At 53.3% G+C, this 17,459-nt stretch overlaps 2 protein-coding genes across 4 annotated transcripts in view; one reads left to right on the forward strand and one right to left on the reverse strand.

Moving 5' to 3' along the window:
- The first annotated feature begins 1,406 nt into the window (after window positions 1–1,406).
- On the forward strand, window positions 1,407–15,442 carry IDH3A (isocitrate dehydrogenase (NAD(+)) 3 catalytic subunit alpha). The gene is made up of 11 exons (XM_058665563.1): window positions 1,407–1,525; window positions 4,645–4,707; window positions 7,203–7,286; window positions 8,535–8,649; window positions 9,270–9,457; window positions 10,043–10,176; window positions 10,814–10,916; window positions 11,010–11,074; window positions 12,464–12,548; window positions 12,720–12,872; window positions 14,821–15,442. Exons 1-11 carry the CDS (start codon window positions 1,451–1,453, stop codon window positions 14,902–14,904), a joined length of 1,149 nt encoding a protein of 382 aa, XP_058521546.1. The 5' UTR covers window positions 1,407–1,450; the 3' UTR covers window positions 14,905–15,442.
- Window positions 15,443–16,159: 717 nt separating this feature from the next.
- ACSBG1 (acyl-CoA synthetase bubblegum family member 1) overlaps window positions 16,160–17,459 on the reverse strand; it is a 41,481-nt gene continuing 40,181 nt past the window's right edge. For all 3 annotated transcript variants that reach the window (XM_004577907.4, XM_058665564.1, XM_058665565.1), the window contains one exon: window positions 16,160–16,792. In XM_004577907.4, coding sequence (XP_004577964.2) covers window positions 16,707–16,792 — 86 coding nt within the window. In that variant the 3' untranslated portion in view covers window positions 16,160–16,706. The remainder of the gene's footprint in view (window positions 16,793–17,459) is intronic.

Genomic DNA, 17,459 nt, shown 5'->3' on the forward strand with positions numbered 1-17,459 from the left:
TATTCAAAAGGCAGTTACAGAGAGAGGGAGAAATAGGAAGAGAGAGACACAGAGAGAGAATCTTCCACCTGGGCCAGAGCCAGTAGCTTCTTCCAGATCTCCCACGTGGGTGCAGCGGCACAAGGACTTGGGACATCCTCCACTGCTTTTTCAGGTGCATTAGGAGGTAGCTGGATCCAGAAACGGAGCAGTCAGGAACTCAAATCTGCTCCCATTCGGGATGCTGGCTGGCTACACACAATGGCAACCCCTAGCTCCTATTTTGAGACACGTCACAGGTCCTCTGACACTAGCCTACAGACAAGCAGAAGCCCACGTTGCTGGCCATCACAGCACTTTGAGGAACACACTGGCCTCCTGCCCCTGACCTGTCCCAGGAAGGTCGGGGGCACTGTGGGCAAACCACACAGCCCCACACAAGCTCATCGATTGTGCTCTGCTAAACCCTCCCACCCACCATAGCTCCTCAGGGGGCCTGACAGTTGAATGACAGTTACCCATGCTGACTTGCTCTGTGCTTTGCAAAACAAAGTCAACTTCATTTGGTGGAATTTATCGACTCAGGGAAACTGTCCTGGGTCTCCAAGTATGGCTCTGACTCAGGCACCCGAGTTTGCCTTACCAAGCTCCTTGTACTTTTGCTTCTCACCTCTTACCATGGTTTCAATGGCATATCTGTGTAACACTTGAGTTGGCAGATTCTAAACTCCAGCATTAGGCACCATGACATAGCACCTGCCTGTGGTGCTGGCATCCCATCCAGGTGTTGGTTGGTTGGTGTCCTAGATGCTCCACTTCCCAACCAACTCTCTACTGATGCTTGGGAAAGCAGCAGAGGATGGCTGAAGTCCTTAGGCCTTTTGCACACACGTGGGAGACACGGAAGAAGCTGCTGGCTCCTGGTTTCTGATCAGCTCTGCTCTGGTCATCAACGCCATCTGGGGAGTGAACCATTGGATGGAAGATCTCGCTCCCTCTGTCCCTCCTCTGTAATTTATAGTAGCCGGGCCGAAGGATGGGATCAGGGAGTAAGTGCAAATAGGATGAGGGACACGATTGTATTCAAAAAGTAGACAGTGGTGATGCTGCGCTAGTTTTTACCTTTAATAAAAATCGTTCACCTGCACGGATCGCGAGCGAACTTTATGATGTACACCTCAATACATGATATGTCTTCCTCCGTGGGACTATAAGACGCGATACAGGCTCCCACATCTCACAGCTTCAGGACAACCGGGTCACCTAAGCAAAGAATGAATGAAGAGGAAGAAGGAGGAGATTTCCCGGAGATCCCCATCTGGCCGCTTCCGGGTCGCCGCCCGGCGCGATACGTCACCGCGAGACGAGCCCGGCGATTGGCCCATGGGGGCAGTCGCTGGTCCAGGGGCGGTGCTTGAACGGCCTGGGGGCGGGGCTTCCAGGAGGCGGGGCCTCTGCGCGGGCGGCGCGCATGCGCCCTGCTGTCGCTTCTGTCGCTGCGGTGAGCGGAGGGGACGCGATGGCGGGGCCCGCGTGGATCTCCAAGGTGAGCGCGAGCGGCCGAGTTCGCGAACCGGCTGGCGGCGGCCGCGTGCTGGCGGGGCCCCGACGGGGGCACGGCGGTGGCGGCGCGTGGGGGGCCGCTGGGCCGGCAGGCCGGGTGCCGGGCGCCGCGCCCCGTGTCCGGCACGCCGTGTGCGGGAAGCCTCGCGCCGGGCGGCCGAGCCTCTTGTGGGAGACGGCGTCAAGGTCAGGGAGGGTGGCTCCTCGCGGGATCCGGGCCCCGAGCTAAGGGTGGTGCTGACCGCGCCCCTGCTGCGATGCTGACCACGCCGACCGCACCTCTGGCCCGGCGCTGGCCGCCCCTCCGGGTGCGCTCGGCCTCGGCCGCGTCTGGGCCTTCGGTCTGGGGAGGCTTTGCCAGGTGAGGGAATCCCGGCGCCGTTCTCACTGCCAGGCTTTTTTCCTCCTCTCCTGGAGCGTGTCCCGGTGTGACCTCTGGCGAGCCTATGGCCGTGTCCCTTTCAGAGGACACGGGGCATCCTAAGCCTTGGAATGACCATGTGACCGTCTGGGATAGGGAGACGGAGGCGCCTTCCTGGGACCCCTCCCGGGTGTGCCCCGGAGAGCTTGAGCTTCCCGTGACAGCCTGGGGGGCAGGAGCTGAACAGGTGTCCCGCCAGTGTGGGATTCCTGGGGTTCTGGGTGCAGACACCTTGCTCAAGGTCACACGGAGCCCATATAGGAGCTGGGGCAGGACCCCAGTGGCTCGGGCCTGCTCTGGCCAAGGTCATGTCCAAGGAAAAAGTGGCCCTCATGGTTCCTGTAACCATGAATGAGTGGTCCTCCCGAAATTTACCGTAAGCGATTAATTTTGTCGCCTATAAAATTTGAAACCTACTACTTAAAAACAAAAACTTAAAAAGAAGATTCAATTTTTAGTTTTTATTGGAAAAGCAGAGTTTACAGAGAGGAGAGACAGAGAGCCAGGCCTTGCATTCACTGGTTCACTTCCCAGATAGCTGCAGTGGTGGGAGCTGAGCTGATTGAAGCCAGGATCCAAAAGTCTCTTCTGGGTCTCCCCACATGAGTGCAGGGACCTCAGAACTTGAACTGTCCTCCTCTGTTTTCCCAGAGCCATAGCAGGGAGCTGTATCAGAAATGGAGTGGCCAGGCCCTGAACCAGCACCCACTGGGGATGCTGACACCATAGATGGAAGCTTAACTGGCTATACCACAGTCCCCATACTGTTTTTCCTTTGTTTTGCTTTCAAAGATTGGTCCAGAGAAAGGTACTGTTGTTTACTCATTTACCTTAAAAGTTGTATTTACTTAAGAGACAGAGAAAGAACTCCACTGGTTCCCTCTCCAAATGGGAAGTAGGATCCCAAGAAGCTAAACTGCTGTCGCTGCTTTCCCCAGGCCGGGGGCTGGGTGTGGAACCCAGGTACTCCATGAGACATGGATGTCTTCCTGGCACTTTGAAGTGCCAGGCCTAAGGCTTGCCCTCTGCACTGTTGTTCAGTAGGAAATAAGCAAACAGAAAACCTTCCCCTAGGAGTACTGGGTGCGACTCTGAGCCAGTCACTCCAATCCCCAAGCCTTGAGATCCCGTCCTTGCACCCCAGAGCTGCTTGAGGTTAGATCACGTACGAGAAAGTACCTGACACATGCAGCAGGAGCCTCGACGTGGCTCGTCCAGGCCACCCAGCAGACTGGTTTTGAGCTTCAGTAAGTAAATAAAGTCCCCTCCCTTTAGACCCATGGCCACGGCCGACTGTTAGGTCACAGAGCAGGGTGCAAACAGATTGAGGGCTTCATCGGGGAGCTTACACTTCTGGCCTAGTCCATCCGTGGGGCATGGCTGGAGCCAGCAGAACGAGGGGCTCTGGCGCCATGTCTGGTGTGGTCCACTTGGCAAACCCTCCCAAGCCAGAGTTCTCCCCAGGGATCCCTCCTGGGACCTTTCGGCTGAGACAGGTGACTTCTGCATCTGTTGCTGTCTTTAAGGATTTCACCCTTCATGGTGCAGCCCTGCCCAATGCCAGTTTGCATGTGAGATTTGAGTTGGAATAAAGTGGCTGCAGCTGTTAAAGCTTTGCACCCAGAGCAAACCCTGGCTTTGTGGAAGTTGTTCGAGCACCAGTGTTGATTGTCCTGCCATGTGCCCCACACTGCACTGATTTTTTGTTTTAAAATTTATTTTTTTGTTGGAAAGTCAGATATACAGAGAGGGGGAGAGGAGGAGAGAAGGAGAGACAGAGAGGAAGATCTTCTGTCCACTGATTCACTCTGCAAGTGGCCATGACGGCCGGAGCTGCACTGATCTGAAGCCGGGAGCCGGGAGCCTGGAGCCTGGATCCTCTTCCAGGTCTCCCATGCAGGGTCCCAAGGTATTGGGTTGTCCTCTACTGCTTTCCCAGCCACAAACAGGGAGCTGGATGGGAAGCAGGGCCACTGGGATTAGAACCAGCGCCCATATGGGATCCTGGTGTGTACAAGGTGAAGACTTTAGCTGCTAGGCCATCTCACCAGGCCCTGTTTGTTTTTTATTTATTTTTATTGGAAAGACAGAGATCTATTCACTGGTTCAGTTCTCAACTGGTCACAACGGCCAGAGCTGAGATGAGCCAATCCAGGAGCCAGAAGCTTCCTTCCAGGTCTCCCATGTGGGTGCAGGGTTCCAAGGCTTTGGGCCGTCCTCTACTGCTATCCCAGGCCACAAACAGGGAGCTGGATGGGAAGTGGAGCAGCCGGGACATGAACCAGCACCCACATGGGATGCTGGTACACCATCTCTTTGGTCCCAGTGTCACTGCTGGTGCAGTCAGCGAGCTACACTCCTGTGTCCTAGAGACACCCTGGCTATAAAGCTGGTGGTGACTGTTTCAGAGTGTGTGTCACCCCCAAGTTGAGTCAATGGGCAGGAATAGTGACATCAAACCTGCCAGATCTCCAGACAACACGGTGTATGAACCACAGCAGCTTGGAAACATGTGGCATGACATTCGGGTTGCCACCTCTGTGCTCATATACCGCCCTTTTCTGATGCGTGTGGAGCATTCGTGGGAAGATCGCGTCTGCGCGAGCAGGTGGCATTGTCCCCCGCCAGGTGATTGTATCCTTCCTTCTGCACATGACATGTCTCTGTTGATGTTGACATAGGTCTCTCGGCTGCTGGGGGCATTCCACAACCCAAAACAGGTGACCCGAGGTTTTGCTGGTGGTGTGAGTATAACTATGTCTTATTTTTTTTTTCCTTCTGTTCTAGAAGTTTCTCAAGAAAGATGCTCTAGCATGTATATTGTATAGCATTTTGTCTCCATGTTAGGGGAAATTGGCCACATATATTTATTTATAGCAAATATTTAAATTATCAGTTACTGTTGCTTGCAAAACTCCCAGGCCATTTGCACATCAGAAGGAATATTCTATTACAGCTGGCCTCAGACATCAGTCACAGTCCTACCATGAAGGAGCCTTGTTAAAAATAGACAGAAATCACCCTGGAACCTTTGCTTGTGACCTCTTTTCGGCAAGGTGGTTCCTTTTAAAACCAGTGCAAGTAGAGAGGAAAATTGTTGAGAAGCTTCAAAAGCTGCTTTGCTTTTTCAGTTGGGGAGTTTCCTCGACAGACTAGATTATCCATCAGGAATGTCTCGACCCTGTGCAAACCCTGGGGCCGCGCCTTTCTTGCACCTGTCACCCTCTGCTCCTTACCTCTCCTGCCTTCCCAGCCCTCAGCATTAGTGCCTGCGCTTTTCTGGCTGATGCCACAGTTTTAGAACACTCTGAGACTGTGGGCTTAGTGGCTTCCTGTTCACTTTTATGTTATCCCATTTGTTTTACAAAAGCTGATTCAGATGTCCTATAGTCGTGTACAACCTTTTGGGATTTATGTGACCATGGTGCAATTTTTTCCCTCACTTGCCTCCTGTCCTGCCGGGGGAAAGTAGCTCTGCCAGCGTTCCTGCTGGCATTTGTCATTGCTCATTGGAAGAACAAGAGGATGTGGCCCGAAGGCTCTGTTGACTCTACTTATGCCAGAAATGCAGGACAGGCTTGCCCTGCACGGTCAAGGCAGCTAAGGCAGCATTTCAGACGTGTTCTGCAAGCCGCCAGGATGGCCCCAGCTCTCTGCTGCTACTGCTTTTCAGGCTGTATTCATTTTGTTTTGTTTTTAAAATGCTAGCCTGATGGGGGAGATTGCTTTCAAAAGAAGCAAGAGGAGTTACGAATTTTTAAAACAATTTCTTCACTTGTGTGTGAAAAATCCAAGGAGCCCTTCCAGGCCAAGGCCCGGGGGGCAAACGTGAATTCCTGACTGTGGAGGAGCTGTTGCTGGGGCAGCTGAGGCGGAAAAGGCCTGGAGCCAAACTCTGCTCTGGGTGAAGTCCTGCGTGTCAAGTGTGCAGGTTCCTGTTGGAGAGAGGGGCTGCGTATTAAGTCGCTGGTCTTGGCCTCTTCTGTGTTGTCGCTTCTAAGTTTGAAATGCTGCCTTCGTTCTGTCCTTCGCCCTTGTCTGTGCACCTCAGCCTCAGCAGGTGCGGCCACACGTGCTGTCCTTGCTGCTCACTGCCCAGCTCTGGGGGCCTTCTGGAGGCTACGTTCACCACCAAGGAGCCAACTGCAGGGCCAACTACAGAAAACAGATGCCTCTCTTTTCCTTCTATTTGAAAGACCAAGAGATAGAACTACAGATCTTGATTTTCTCCCCAAATGCCCACAGCAGCTGGGGCTGGGCCAGGCCAACATCAGGAACCTGGAACTCAGTCTGGGCCTCCTGCTGGGGTGGCAGGGAACCAGTTACTTGAGCCATCACCAGCTGCCTTCCAGAGTGTACGTTAGCAGGAAGCTGGAGCTGGGACCCTCTCAGGGCACTTCAGTCCAGTTTTGTCCGAGTGCTTAAGCAGCCCCCTGTTAGTCTGGAAGAGTTTGAAAGGCTGAGGCTGTGTGACGTTTCCAGGGTCTCAGTGGGAAGGGGAGCGTGCCTGCCCACACAGAGCTGTCTGGGGTTGGGGGAGCCAGCATTACAGGAACATACAGCTGTCTTTGGTGTTATAGAGCTGAATTAGTTGGTATCTTTGTAAGACTTCTTTTTTTTTTTTTTAAGATTAATTAATTTATTTATTGTGAAGTCAAATAGGAGGAGAGACAGAGCTGCTGGGATTAGAGCCGGCGCCCATATGGGATCCCGGCGCATTTAAGGCGAGGACTTTTAGCCGCTAGGCCACTGCGCCAGGCCTTTTGTAACACTTCTGAGAGGAAATAGAAGTACCGGGTGGGAGGGTCCAGTTGACCCTCTTTACATCCAGAAGATTCTCTGAGCTCTCCAAGATTTATTTGTTTTTATTGGAAAGGCAGATTTACGGAGAGAAGGAAAGACAAAGATCTTCTATCTGCTGGTTTACTCCCCTAGTGGCTGCAATGGCCGGAGCTAAACTGATCCAAAGCCAGGAGCTAGGAGCTTCCAGGTCTCCCAAGGAGGTGCAGGTTCCCAAGGCCCTGGGCCGTCCTCGACTGCTTTCTCAGGCCACAGGCAGGGAGCTGGATGGGAGGTGGTGTCAGTGTTTGGAGGGATAGGATTATTCCACTGTGCCTGTTTCCTTAAAGCCATTTGAGTCATCTGAAAGTGCCCCGTCAAGGGCCTTTCTCTAATAGCTCTGTTTTCAATCCTCAGAAACCACTTCTTACCTCCTTCCGTCATGCTCTCCCACCTTCAGGTTCAGACAGTGACTTTAATTCCAGGAGATGGCATTGGCCCCGAGATCTCAGCCGCAGTGATGAAGATTTTCGACGCGGCCAAAGTAAGTGGGCTTCCGAAAATAAAAAGTCTGTCTGAAGTTTGCAGACAGGCGTTCCCAGCTGTTGCACGCTGTGAGCTGAGCTCATATCCATGAAGATGGTGTCTTCTGCTCTCTCCCGAGATGGTCGCTTCCGCAGCTCATGCCTCGTGGGTGCCAGCTTCCGCTCGTGTTGATGCAGGCGACCACTGTGCCATCTGTTGGGTATTAAGTAATCAGAGCAGCACTGTAGGATTGAGGCAACTTGGAGCCTTGCCTGGGCTTAAGGTTTCTAAGCCCTGCTAAGTCACCTGTCTGCCTTACCTGCCTTCCTGCCAAAAGAGAAGAGAAATCTTTACAGGAGACCTTAAGTGAATTCTAAAAAGTATTATATACTTACGGAAAGAGAAAGAAATACAGATTTATCATATATATGCACTTATGGAAGAGAAAGAGATTGTGAGCTTGCTCACAATGGTTCACCCCAGAGAAGCCAGGAGCCAGGGACTCAATCCAGGTCTGTCACTAAGTGCGTGGCAGGACTTGGCTACTTGAGCCATCACCACTGTCCACTGGTGTGCGTTCACAGGAAGCCAGCATGGAGAGCCCAGGCGAGACTCAGTGTCCCGATATGGGTTGTGGGCATCCCACAGATGTCTTAACTGATGTGCCAGACGCCTGCCCCAATGCACCTGTTGAAAGTTTACAATCCAGTGGTTTTCATTATGTTCCCAAAGTTCTGTAGCCCTCACCACAACCAAGTTAAAAATGTTTTCTTTACCCCAAACGATTCTATACCCATCAGTCACTCCTCACATCTCCCCTTTTCTCCCAACCCCAGCCCTTGACTCCCACCTATCCACTTTCAGCCTTCATAGATGAGCCTATTCTGGACCTTTCATATCCATTTTCTTGGAATTGGCTTCCTTGGCTCAGCATGGTGTTTTCAAGGTTAGCCATGTGTCAGGGCTGCCTGTCAGTGCCATGCAGTGTGTCAGTCAGCCCATGTCACCACCTCTCACGGTGTTCCAAGAAAGCCACCCTAAGGGTCCGTGAGCAGAAGGCTAGGGCAACAAGTAGCAGCCAGAAGTGACCCAGAATGACGGCATAGAGGGGGATCCTCTCAGCTGGGTGCTGCAGGCTGACGTCGTTCCTGGACCCCTGTCGTCCCTGCTCTCAGTGGTCACATCTCTAGTGAAGTAGTTTGCCCATCCTTGTAGCGTACTGCTCTTGGTTCAGTCTCCAGTTCCCTGTCCTCTGTGTGACATCCAGGCCCCGATTCAGTGGGAGGAGCGGAATGTCACTGCCATCCAAGGACCAGGAGGAAAGTGGATGATCCCTCCGGAGGCCAAGGAGTCCATGGATAAGAACAAGATGGGCTTGAAAGGTAGCGTGGGGCAGGTCCTGGGTGCCTCCTGTGACGGGAGGATTGTGGGGCTGTGGGGTGGGGGCGGCAGGGGTGCTGGGGTAGGTGTATGGTGGGGCTGAGGAGGTAAGGCTTGAGGTGGTGGTTGGTTCCTGTGACAGGTGTTATGGATGGGCTGGGCGTGGTGGGTGATAAACCTTAAAGTGGTTATTTGTTTATCTTCGCCTAGATTTATCTCATGTATGTTTTACCCATTTCTATCATTTTACTTCATATTAACATTTGTGATTCTGTGACTAATTTGAGTGCTGGCTTTCTAATAAAAATAAATACATCTTTAAAAAAAAAAAAAGGTCGACTGGGCCCACTGTGTGCCTCTGCTCCCTGGGCCTGACTGGCTGGAGGCTTGGCTCTTTTTCTCACCCTCTGCTTTCCGTTTTTTCCCTTCATTTTTAAATGATGGGCATGGAGCTGCTACCTCATATGGTGAGGAGGAGGTCGTGCCCAGCGCTTGGGCATCGGGTAACGCTGAGGCCACGCTCTTCCCTGCTGGCACGCTAAGGGGCTGGGAGAAGGTAGCGGCAGAACATAGGCTAGGAAGGTGTGTCCCAGGGCCACCTGTGTCCTCTCCCCCGTTCCAGGCCCTCTGAAGACTCCAATAGCAGCTGGTCACCCCTCCATGAACCTGCTGCTCCGGAAGACATTTGATCTTTACGCCAACGTGCGGCCGTGCGTCTCCATCGAAGGCTACAAGACCCCTTACACCGATGTGAACATTGTCACCATCCGCGAGAACACCGAGGGAGAGTATAGCGGGATCGAGCATGTGGTACGGCCCCTCCCGTGCTCCTTGAGCCCTTATGGCATCACTCCCTGCACGTCTGGGACAGGTGTCCGCATTCCCGGTTGTCAGGCTTTCCTGTTGTATGAGCATTGGCAGGATTTGTCCTGTGCCAGGGGAGCTGCACTCTGAGTTGAAAAAAAAAATTTTTTTTTGAGTGTTGTTTTATTTATTTGAGAGAGTGAGAGAGGCAGGGAGCACCCATCTACTGGTGTCACCCTCAATGACCAAGAGTGGGTCGGAGCCAAAGCAGGTTGCTGAAAATACAATCCAGGTCTCCCACGGGCTTGGCAGGAACCTACATACTTGCACACATACTGCTGCTCCCAGGCCCTGCAACAGTGGGGAGCTGGAGTCATGGACTCTGAAACAGGACCTACCGGCGCCTCCAGGCTCGGCCAGCCATCTACACCCTGCTGTTGCCTTTTGGAGCCCCACTTCCCAGGGGTGCTGTCAGGCAGCTATCCTCCTCCGTGCAGTGGGCCTTGTGCTCCCTGGGACATAGGGCTGGGCTGAGTGTGGGCCCACACTGCCCCCTCGCCCTGTCCAGTGAGCAGGCCTTGTCCCTTCCAGATTGTGGATGGAGTGGTGCAGAGCATCAAACTTATCACCGAGGAGGCAAGCAAACGCATCGCCGAGTTCGCCTTTGAGTACGCCCGCAACAATCACCGCAGCAATGTCACGGCCGTGCACAAGGCCAACATCATGTGAGTACTGCAGAACGGCTGCTCAGCTCCCTGCCCAGGACCCCGGGGCAGCCGGCTTTCCTGTTCTGTCTTCAAGGTGAGGGGGTTCAGGTTCCAGAGGTGAAGAGTTCCAGAAAAGGAAGCGGTGGCCACATGGGAGGTGTAATAGAGGGGGATGCGCCTGCGGGCCGTGTGCTTGGGGCATGGCATCGTTTGGGCCGAGTCTAGGGGTGTGAGTTGCCAGCACCCCGTCCATTAAGGGCTAGCTCTCACTGTGTAATGAAAAACATTTCCTGGCCTAGCACAGGTGTTGACTGCAAAATAAGGATGGGGTTGAATGATTGAGGGGTACACCTCTTAAGCCGTTTGGATTCTGTTTATGGTGTTTCTTACTTGTTGCTGGATAACAGTGTAAAAACAGAGCCTTCCTTCTGGGTTGCCATCAAACTGCTACATAGCCTTACCTTGCTGTGCTTCCCAGAGGATCTCCAGACATTTTCCCACTTACATCTTATCAGCTGCCTGGGGAATAGCTAGTGTAGTTGAAATGGGACATGGTGGCTTCTGGCATTGTACTACCTTGAGCTTACCTGTTTGATTCAATCTTTTTCTCTCCACAAGTCTTTGTTCTCAACAGTTTTTATCTGATTACATACAGGCGGATGTCAGATGGCCTTTTCCTGCAAAAATGCAGGGAGGTGGCCGAGAACTGTAAAGACATTAAGTTCAATGAGATGTACCTGGACACAGTGTGTCTGAACGTGAGTATCTTCGCTCACCCGCACCTGCCGCTGCCCCGGTGAGTGGGGCCCGCTCTGCAGGATCACTACATGCACAGCTTGTGTTTCTCATAGATGGTACAAGACCCGTCCCAGTTTGACGTCCTGGTCATGCCGAATTTGTACGGAGATATCCTTAGGTGAGTCTCACTGCAAGTTGACTTACAGTTGGTGTCAGCCGAACGAGGCCCTCACATTTTCACTGCAGCAGCATAAAACCGTAGTATTTTTTTTTTTTAAGATTTATTTGTTTTTATTGCAAAATCAGATAAACAGAGAGAAGGAGAGACAGAGAGAAAGATCTTCCATTCGATGATTCACTCCCCAAGTGGCCGCAACGGCCGGTGCTGCGCCAATCCAAAGCCAGGAGTCCGGAGCTCTTCCGGGTCTCCCACGCAGGTACAGTGTCCCAAAGTCTTGGGCCATCCTTGACTGCTTTCCCATGCCACAAGCAGGGAGCTGAATGGGAAGCGGGGCCGCTGGGATTAGAACTGGCAACCATATGGGATCCCAGCACATGCAAGGCGAGGACATTAGCCTCTAGGCCAACGCGCCGGGCCCCATAGCATCTAGTTTAAGATAGCTGGGCAGCATCTGACCCTGCGTTCTGTTGTGGTACAGAGCATGCAGGCTGTGTGCTTCTCAAGGAGAAGCTTGTCCTGGCTCCTTGTTAGCAATTGGGGAGCTCGAGCGTGTGGTGCTGGCTCCAGCTTTTGCGTAGCTTCTCATGGGAGCCTTGGAGGGGTTCAGCACTGGGTGAGAAGGTGGAGGGGAGAAGGGACAGGCTCCCTCTGTTAGCCCACTCTTGCGGGTCCACTCCCTTGAGAAAAGCATGAGTTCCCCATCCCCCAAAGACCTCCCATCTCTTGGTGATCTTACATTGGGGGCAGAGCCTCAGTGCTGCCTTGGTGGGGACAGTGCCACTGGGGGGCTGTCGCCTCATTCCCCTGCCTGATCGGCTCAGAGTGTAGCTCCTTGATCATTCATTCACTGTGACCAGTTTCCAGACGTTTGATTGACTGAGTCCAGCATGTTTGGTTAAATATGGCTAGGCAGGTTGCTTTTAGAATGTCTTAGTGACTGTTGACATGATTTGAGGGTTGTATAAAGAAGCCCCTTATACTGAGCAGCCAGATTTCCAGCCCCCACCACGGCAGCCAGAGTGGCTTGCTAAGCCCATCACCCCTTCTGCATGTGTTAGTTGCCTTTCCACTCTAAGCAGTTTTTCCTTCTTGTTTGTGTTTACTTCTTTGCATTGCCATGGGCGGCTCACGGTTTTCTGCATCACTGCCCTCATTGCCTGATGTCCCACTATCCCCTCATACCATGTCCCCATGTCTTCTCCTCCCATGAGGCCCGCCTGACTTCTAGAAGACGCTGTGGGCTGAGGCTTGGCCACATTTCACTGACCTCCACCTGGGATCAGCTGTTTGTCCCAGGAGCCCTGGTTCCTTGGAGAGAGGAATCGGGGAGCTGGGGGAAATATCTCCTTTTGCAGAATGTTCTGAGCATTGCTTTTCTGTCCCCAGCGACCTGTGTGCAGGCTTGATCGGTGGTCTTGGCGTGACGCCAAGCGGCAACATTGGAGCCAATGGGGTTGCCATCTTTGAGTCGGTAAGGCCCTTCCCCACCCCAAAGGCCAAGTTCTGAGTTGAAGTCTGACTGGGTGGTCTGCATTGTTCACTGTCCTTGTTTGCTGTGGCTGGGGATGCTGCTGGCCCCAGGCCTCCTTGGTTGGGAGCCGCCTTCTCTTGCCTCCAACTCACACACTTTGCCTGGCTCTAGGTTCACGGGACAGCCCCAGACATTGCAGGCAAGGACATGGCCAACCCCACGGCCCTGCTGCTGAGCGCCGTGATGATGCTGCGCCATATGGGGCTCTTTGACCATGCCACGAGGATTGAGGCTGCTTGCTTTGCCACAATTAAGGATGGAAAGGTATCCGCCATGTGCGGGAAGGGGGTGTGGTGTGCTGCTCAGCACTGCAGGTGTGGGTGTCAAACGGGTTCGGATGCACACTTAAGGGGGCTTCCTCAGTGAACTCCAGGGATGCGGAAACCCAAGTGTGTTATTTGACGTTTGGGTGTGGCAAGAAGAGCTGTAGGAGCAAGAGTCAGGGCCGCCAGACACCTGCCAATGCAGCGATATCTTATCAAGACTTATTTATTTAGAGGCAGAGTTACACACAGAGAGAGGCTTCACTTGCCAGAGGGCTGCGTCAGCCAGGGCAGGACCAGGCTTGAAGGCGTGAGCCAGGCATTCCATCCAAGTCTGTCATAGAGGCAGGGCCATCCCCCACTGTCTCCTGAACAGGGTGTGCGTTAGCAGGAAGCAGGGGGGCCAGGACACAGTCCAGGCACTCTGCTGTGGGAAGCTGGCAGCCCAGCTGGTGACATAACCATCGGTAGCATGCCTACGTCTAGTTCTAAGATGTGAAGGTGGTGAGCTTCCCTCACAGCAGGGGCAGGCACCTGTCACGTGTACCATGCTGTGCTATGTTGGTACTAAATATACATCTGTAATAACAAAAGTAGCACACAAGTTTTACAGAAGGGTCACAGCTAAGACCAGGAGGCTACTTGATGGTCTTAGGTTCCTTCTGTAGAGCTGGATGGAACCCTGCTGCTCTGTCAAGTAGAGCCTACAGTAGGCACAGAGAGAGGAGTTACAGACCCTGTCCCGGTCCCTCACCTCCCAACTGTCACAGCCCGGGCCTCCCCGAGTCTGGCTTGTCCCCAGCCACCTCCTCCACTTCCATGAGCAGTTGGACCCACGGACTGACGGGCACTGTATGTGTTTCTCAAAGTTGGAGGACAGACAAGGGATGCAGGTTCCGGAGAAGGGTTTCTGAGAGCTGACTCTGAGCCTGGGTCCTTAGTGTCTTCAAGGACTATGGGGGTAAGGGCAGCAGGTGTGATGTGTATCCCTGTCCCTGCTGGAGTAGTGACCAGGTCACATGTTCTGTGTCCTGCAGCCATTGGGCCACACCATCTCCCTAGCACGTCCTCTTTCTCCCCCACTAATCCAGGCTCCCTCCCCAACACACACTCCCTCCCAGCAATCCCAGCTACCCCTTCCACTTCTGGCACCGGGGAGTTGACTGAGCCATGGGGCTCCTGTGGTTGGCCACATGGGCCTGTGTTCCTGCCACCTGCGTGTTGTGATACCTGCAAGCTGGCCCCTTCTTTGAAGAAGCATCTGTTCTGATGGCCAAACTATGAGCTGAGCGGGCTTGTTTGCTTGTTTGTCACTGACAGGCGGTGACTCCGTTAGCTTTCGGTTCCACTGTGCCGCAGAGGCCAAAATCTGTTTGCAGTGAGAGGGGATCTGCAGGGAGACTGGTGGGTCCTGCGGGAGACTTTCCCTGCCCAGAGAGGGAACTGGAAGACTCGGGGCTGCAGTGTGCCATTAGTGTTCATGTCCAAGCCTCCAACACCAGATAGGGACACAGCTGGAGCTTTCTAAGTTTTGGAAGTTCCCCAAGGGCCGTATGAGGCCATGGTCTAGCTTTGCTTTCACCTCAGTGTCCATAACTAGTAAATACACACTTAGTGCCTACACTGTGCATGAGGGAACCTTCTGGAAACTCCCTCTACTCCCCTTCATCGTGAGAGTGCCTTATTGCTTGTGGGGAGTTCTTGGGGCCGTGTGCTGGGCACCCCCAGTGCTCCTGGGGCAAGTGGCAGGATGAGGTCTCCCTCTGAAGCGAGGAACTAAGCTCCACACAGTCACCTGGCATCTTGCAGGAGGCCTTAATCAAAAATGCCATTGGCCTCATCTGGCGTGTGTGTGTATTTGCTTTTTTTCCCAATGGTATATATATATTTAAAACTTTATACTTTTCCATTTGTTTACATATGTAATTTCACTTTTTTCCTTCCCTCAGAGCCTAACAAAAGACCTGGGCGGGAACGCCAAATGCTCAGACTTCACGGAGGAGATCTGCCGCCGAGTGAAGGACCTGGATTAGCCCGCAGTGGTCGCAGGCCCTGGGCATCGGGTCCGCCTCCCTGGCGACAGTGCAGCCCCAGTCCTTTTAACCTCCGGACAGGAGGTGATGTCACTGGGCCTGCCCAGGGCCCTTCTCCAGGCGCTTGTCTTATTTATTCAACGTCCATCTGGTGACCATTTTTCGGGAAAAGCTCTTAGGAGGACTGCACCGTCTGCTGTCTGCTGTCGGTGACCATTTTACACTCTGTCCGCACAGCTTCTCAGCCGTATATCCCAGGGTCCAGGATGAACAAGAGCAAACATCTCGCTTTTTTATTAAAGAAAAACCCTGGTTTCCTTGACTTGTGAAAACCAGAATGGAAATAAAAGGGAATATTGGCTTAATAGCACAACATGATATTCTTTTTAAAAAAAAGGAAAAAAAAAAAAGCTAAGTGGGCCTGCTTGAGGCCTCCCGCTTGAGTTCCCGCCCCAGGCAGTTGGCTTGCTTCAGTGACACAGAGAAATAGATTTGAGCTTTGCGTGGATGTCCAAGCAGGAATTAAGAGCTGCAGGCCCAGGGGTGGCTAGGTTTTTTTTTTGTTGTTGTTAGGAAGATTCAATTTGCTACCTGGAGGTTTTTCTAGTCTTGGTGAGAGTCCCAGGCAACCTCCTCTTCCTCCCTGGGAGTTGTCTCAAGCCTGCTGAGCTGTCACAGCTTCTGAGGGTGTACTCAGCGGCTGCACCCGGGGCACCTCACTCGTGGACTGGCAGAGGCCAGAGCCCTGTCCGCCCGAGCTGAAGCCCAGTACTGCAGCACGCTGGGAGCTGAACTCGTCTGCTTTAGACCCCCGCAGCATGAACTGTTACCCTGTGGCCCTGCTCCCGAGGCCGCTCCTGTCCTCCCTGCTCGGCCCTTGTGTGGTTTTACATTGTGTACCCGGGCCCCAGGGGACAACCTTCTCCCACCCTCACCCCCGACCCCTGGGTCTGTTTTAATGTTATCAGCCTACTCAGGTGTCACTTCTCATGTGTTTAAGTGGCTGCTTCCATTGTATCGGCTTGTGCTGGTTCTCAGCGGCTCTTGGGTTGGCAAAAATAAAGAATTCCCAAAGTGACTGACGCTGTATGCTCTCTGTGTTTCCCGCCCACGTTCTTGGGTTGCTTGGTTGGAGAATGGCTGCTCCCCGTGTTCAGAGTAACCCTGTGGCACTGGGCTAACACTTTTTGCCATAGAGTTGCATGGGCTAGATACCTTCCTGCTCAGTGGACACACGCAGTCTGGGACTCCTTGGCAGTTGTGTTAAAAGGTTTAATATTCAAACGGCACATTAAATATAATCACATAAGCAGCAGCAGCAGCTTTGTTAAGCATCCAGTCAGTTGGCAAGGTGGAGGGGTGCCCAGGCAGCGAGTTGGATCATGGGCAGAGTCCAGCAAATCCCAGACTCAGCAGGCGAGTGGGCCGTGACTGCCTTCCCATGACCCTCTACCCCAGCCTCCCCTCAGCCTGCCGCTCACAGGGTGCACCTGTTAGGGCAGCTAGCAGCTTGTTAAGTCTACCTGGAACCGAAGTCCCGTGTGGCCAGCCCTCTGGTTCCTTGAGGAGGAGCGGATCTCATTTGTCACCTGAACAAGAAAGTTGTACCAGCACAGGACTATCCCGGTGTCAGAGCTGCTTGGGATTGGTCAGCTCCCGTGGGTGTGGGACCCAGCAGCACTGCACCCCAATCCAGCACATGAGGCACACTAGCCAGAAGCTTTCTGGGCCCAGATGGATGATAGGCGGAGCCTGGAAACTGGAATGGCCTGCATGTCTGTAGCAGGAGCCATGAGCCCTGGTTACTGCTTCTGCTCCTGGTAAAAGGAATCGATGATGTCTTTGTACTTCTCCAGGACTGTGAGCCTCTTCAGCTTCATCGTGGGACCTAAAGGGGGGAAGAAAAAAGCAAGTGAGGCTCGGACTCTACGCTAAGTGGGAAGCATGTGACCAAGGGGCCTGGAGGAGCCCACCTCCTGCTGCTATGGCATACCAGGGCACATGCAGGTGCTGGGAGGTCACTTTTAAGAACAGGGTGCCTGATGAAGTGCTAATGGCCACACCCACCTTGTCCTGACCCACCTGCTTTCTGTTCTGCTCCCTTAGTGAACAGTGACTCTGGTTCCAGGGCCACCCCACCGCCCACTCCAGTCTGTGATGTTCAGGTCCCTTATGTGAAATACTGTAGTTAGTATTCATATAACCCTCACATCGTCCTGGCTACCTTGGAGCACAGCGCAGGTGCCACATCAATAGTTGTCACAATATGTGAATTTTTCATCTGCAATGGGCAGCAGCAGCAGAAGTGGTGGGTTTGGCAACCCAAACCTGAGTCGACACTGGTGTAGTACAATAAGCCTCTACTGGTAGAGCCCACATTCCCCTGTGGGTGCAGGATTGAGTCCTTGGCTGCTCCACTTTTGATCCAACTCCCTGCTAATGAGCCTGGGAAATTAGTGGAAGTGCTTGGGTGCCTATACCCCTGTGGGAGACCTGGGAGAAGCTCTGTGTGCTGGGCGCAGAAGTGCAACCTTTGGCTCCAGGGACCGCTCTTC

Source organism: Ochotona princeps, chromosome 6 (genome assembly GCF_030435755.1).
Source record: "Ochotona princeps isolate mOchPri1 chromosome 6, mOchPri1.hap1, whole genome shotgun sequence".
Classification (NCBI taxonomy): domain Eukaryota; kingdom Metazoa; phylum Chordata; class Mammalia; order Lagomorpha; family Ochotonidae; genus Ochotona; species Ochotona princeps.

Coding starts and splice junctions, on each gene's coding strand:
- IDH3A (XM_058665563.1), top strand. CDS start 1,451: ATGCGCCCTGCTGTCGCTTCTGTCGCTGCGGTGAGCGGAGGGGACGCG. Junction 8,650..9,269: donor GAACAAGATGGGCTTGAAAG/GTAGCGTGGGGC, acceptor CCCCCGTTCCAG/GCCCTCTGAAGACTCCAATA. Junction 9,458..10,042: donor ATAGCGGGATCGAGCATGTG/GTACGGCCCCTC, acceptor TGTCCCTTCCAG/ATTGTGGATGGAGTGGTGCA.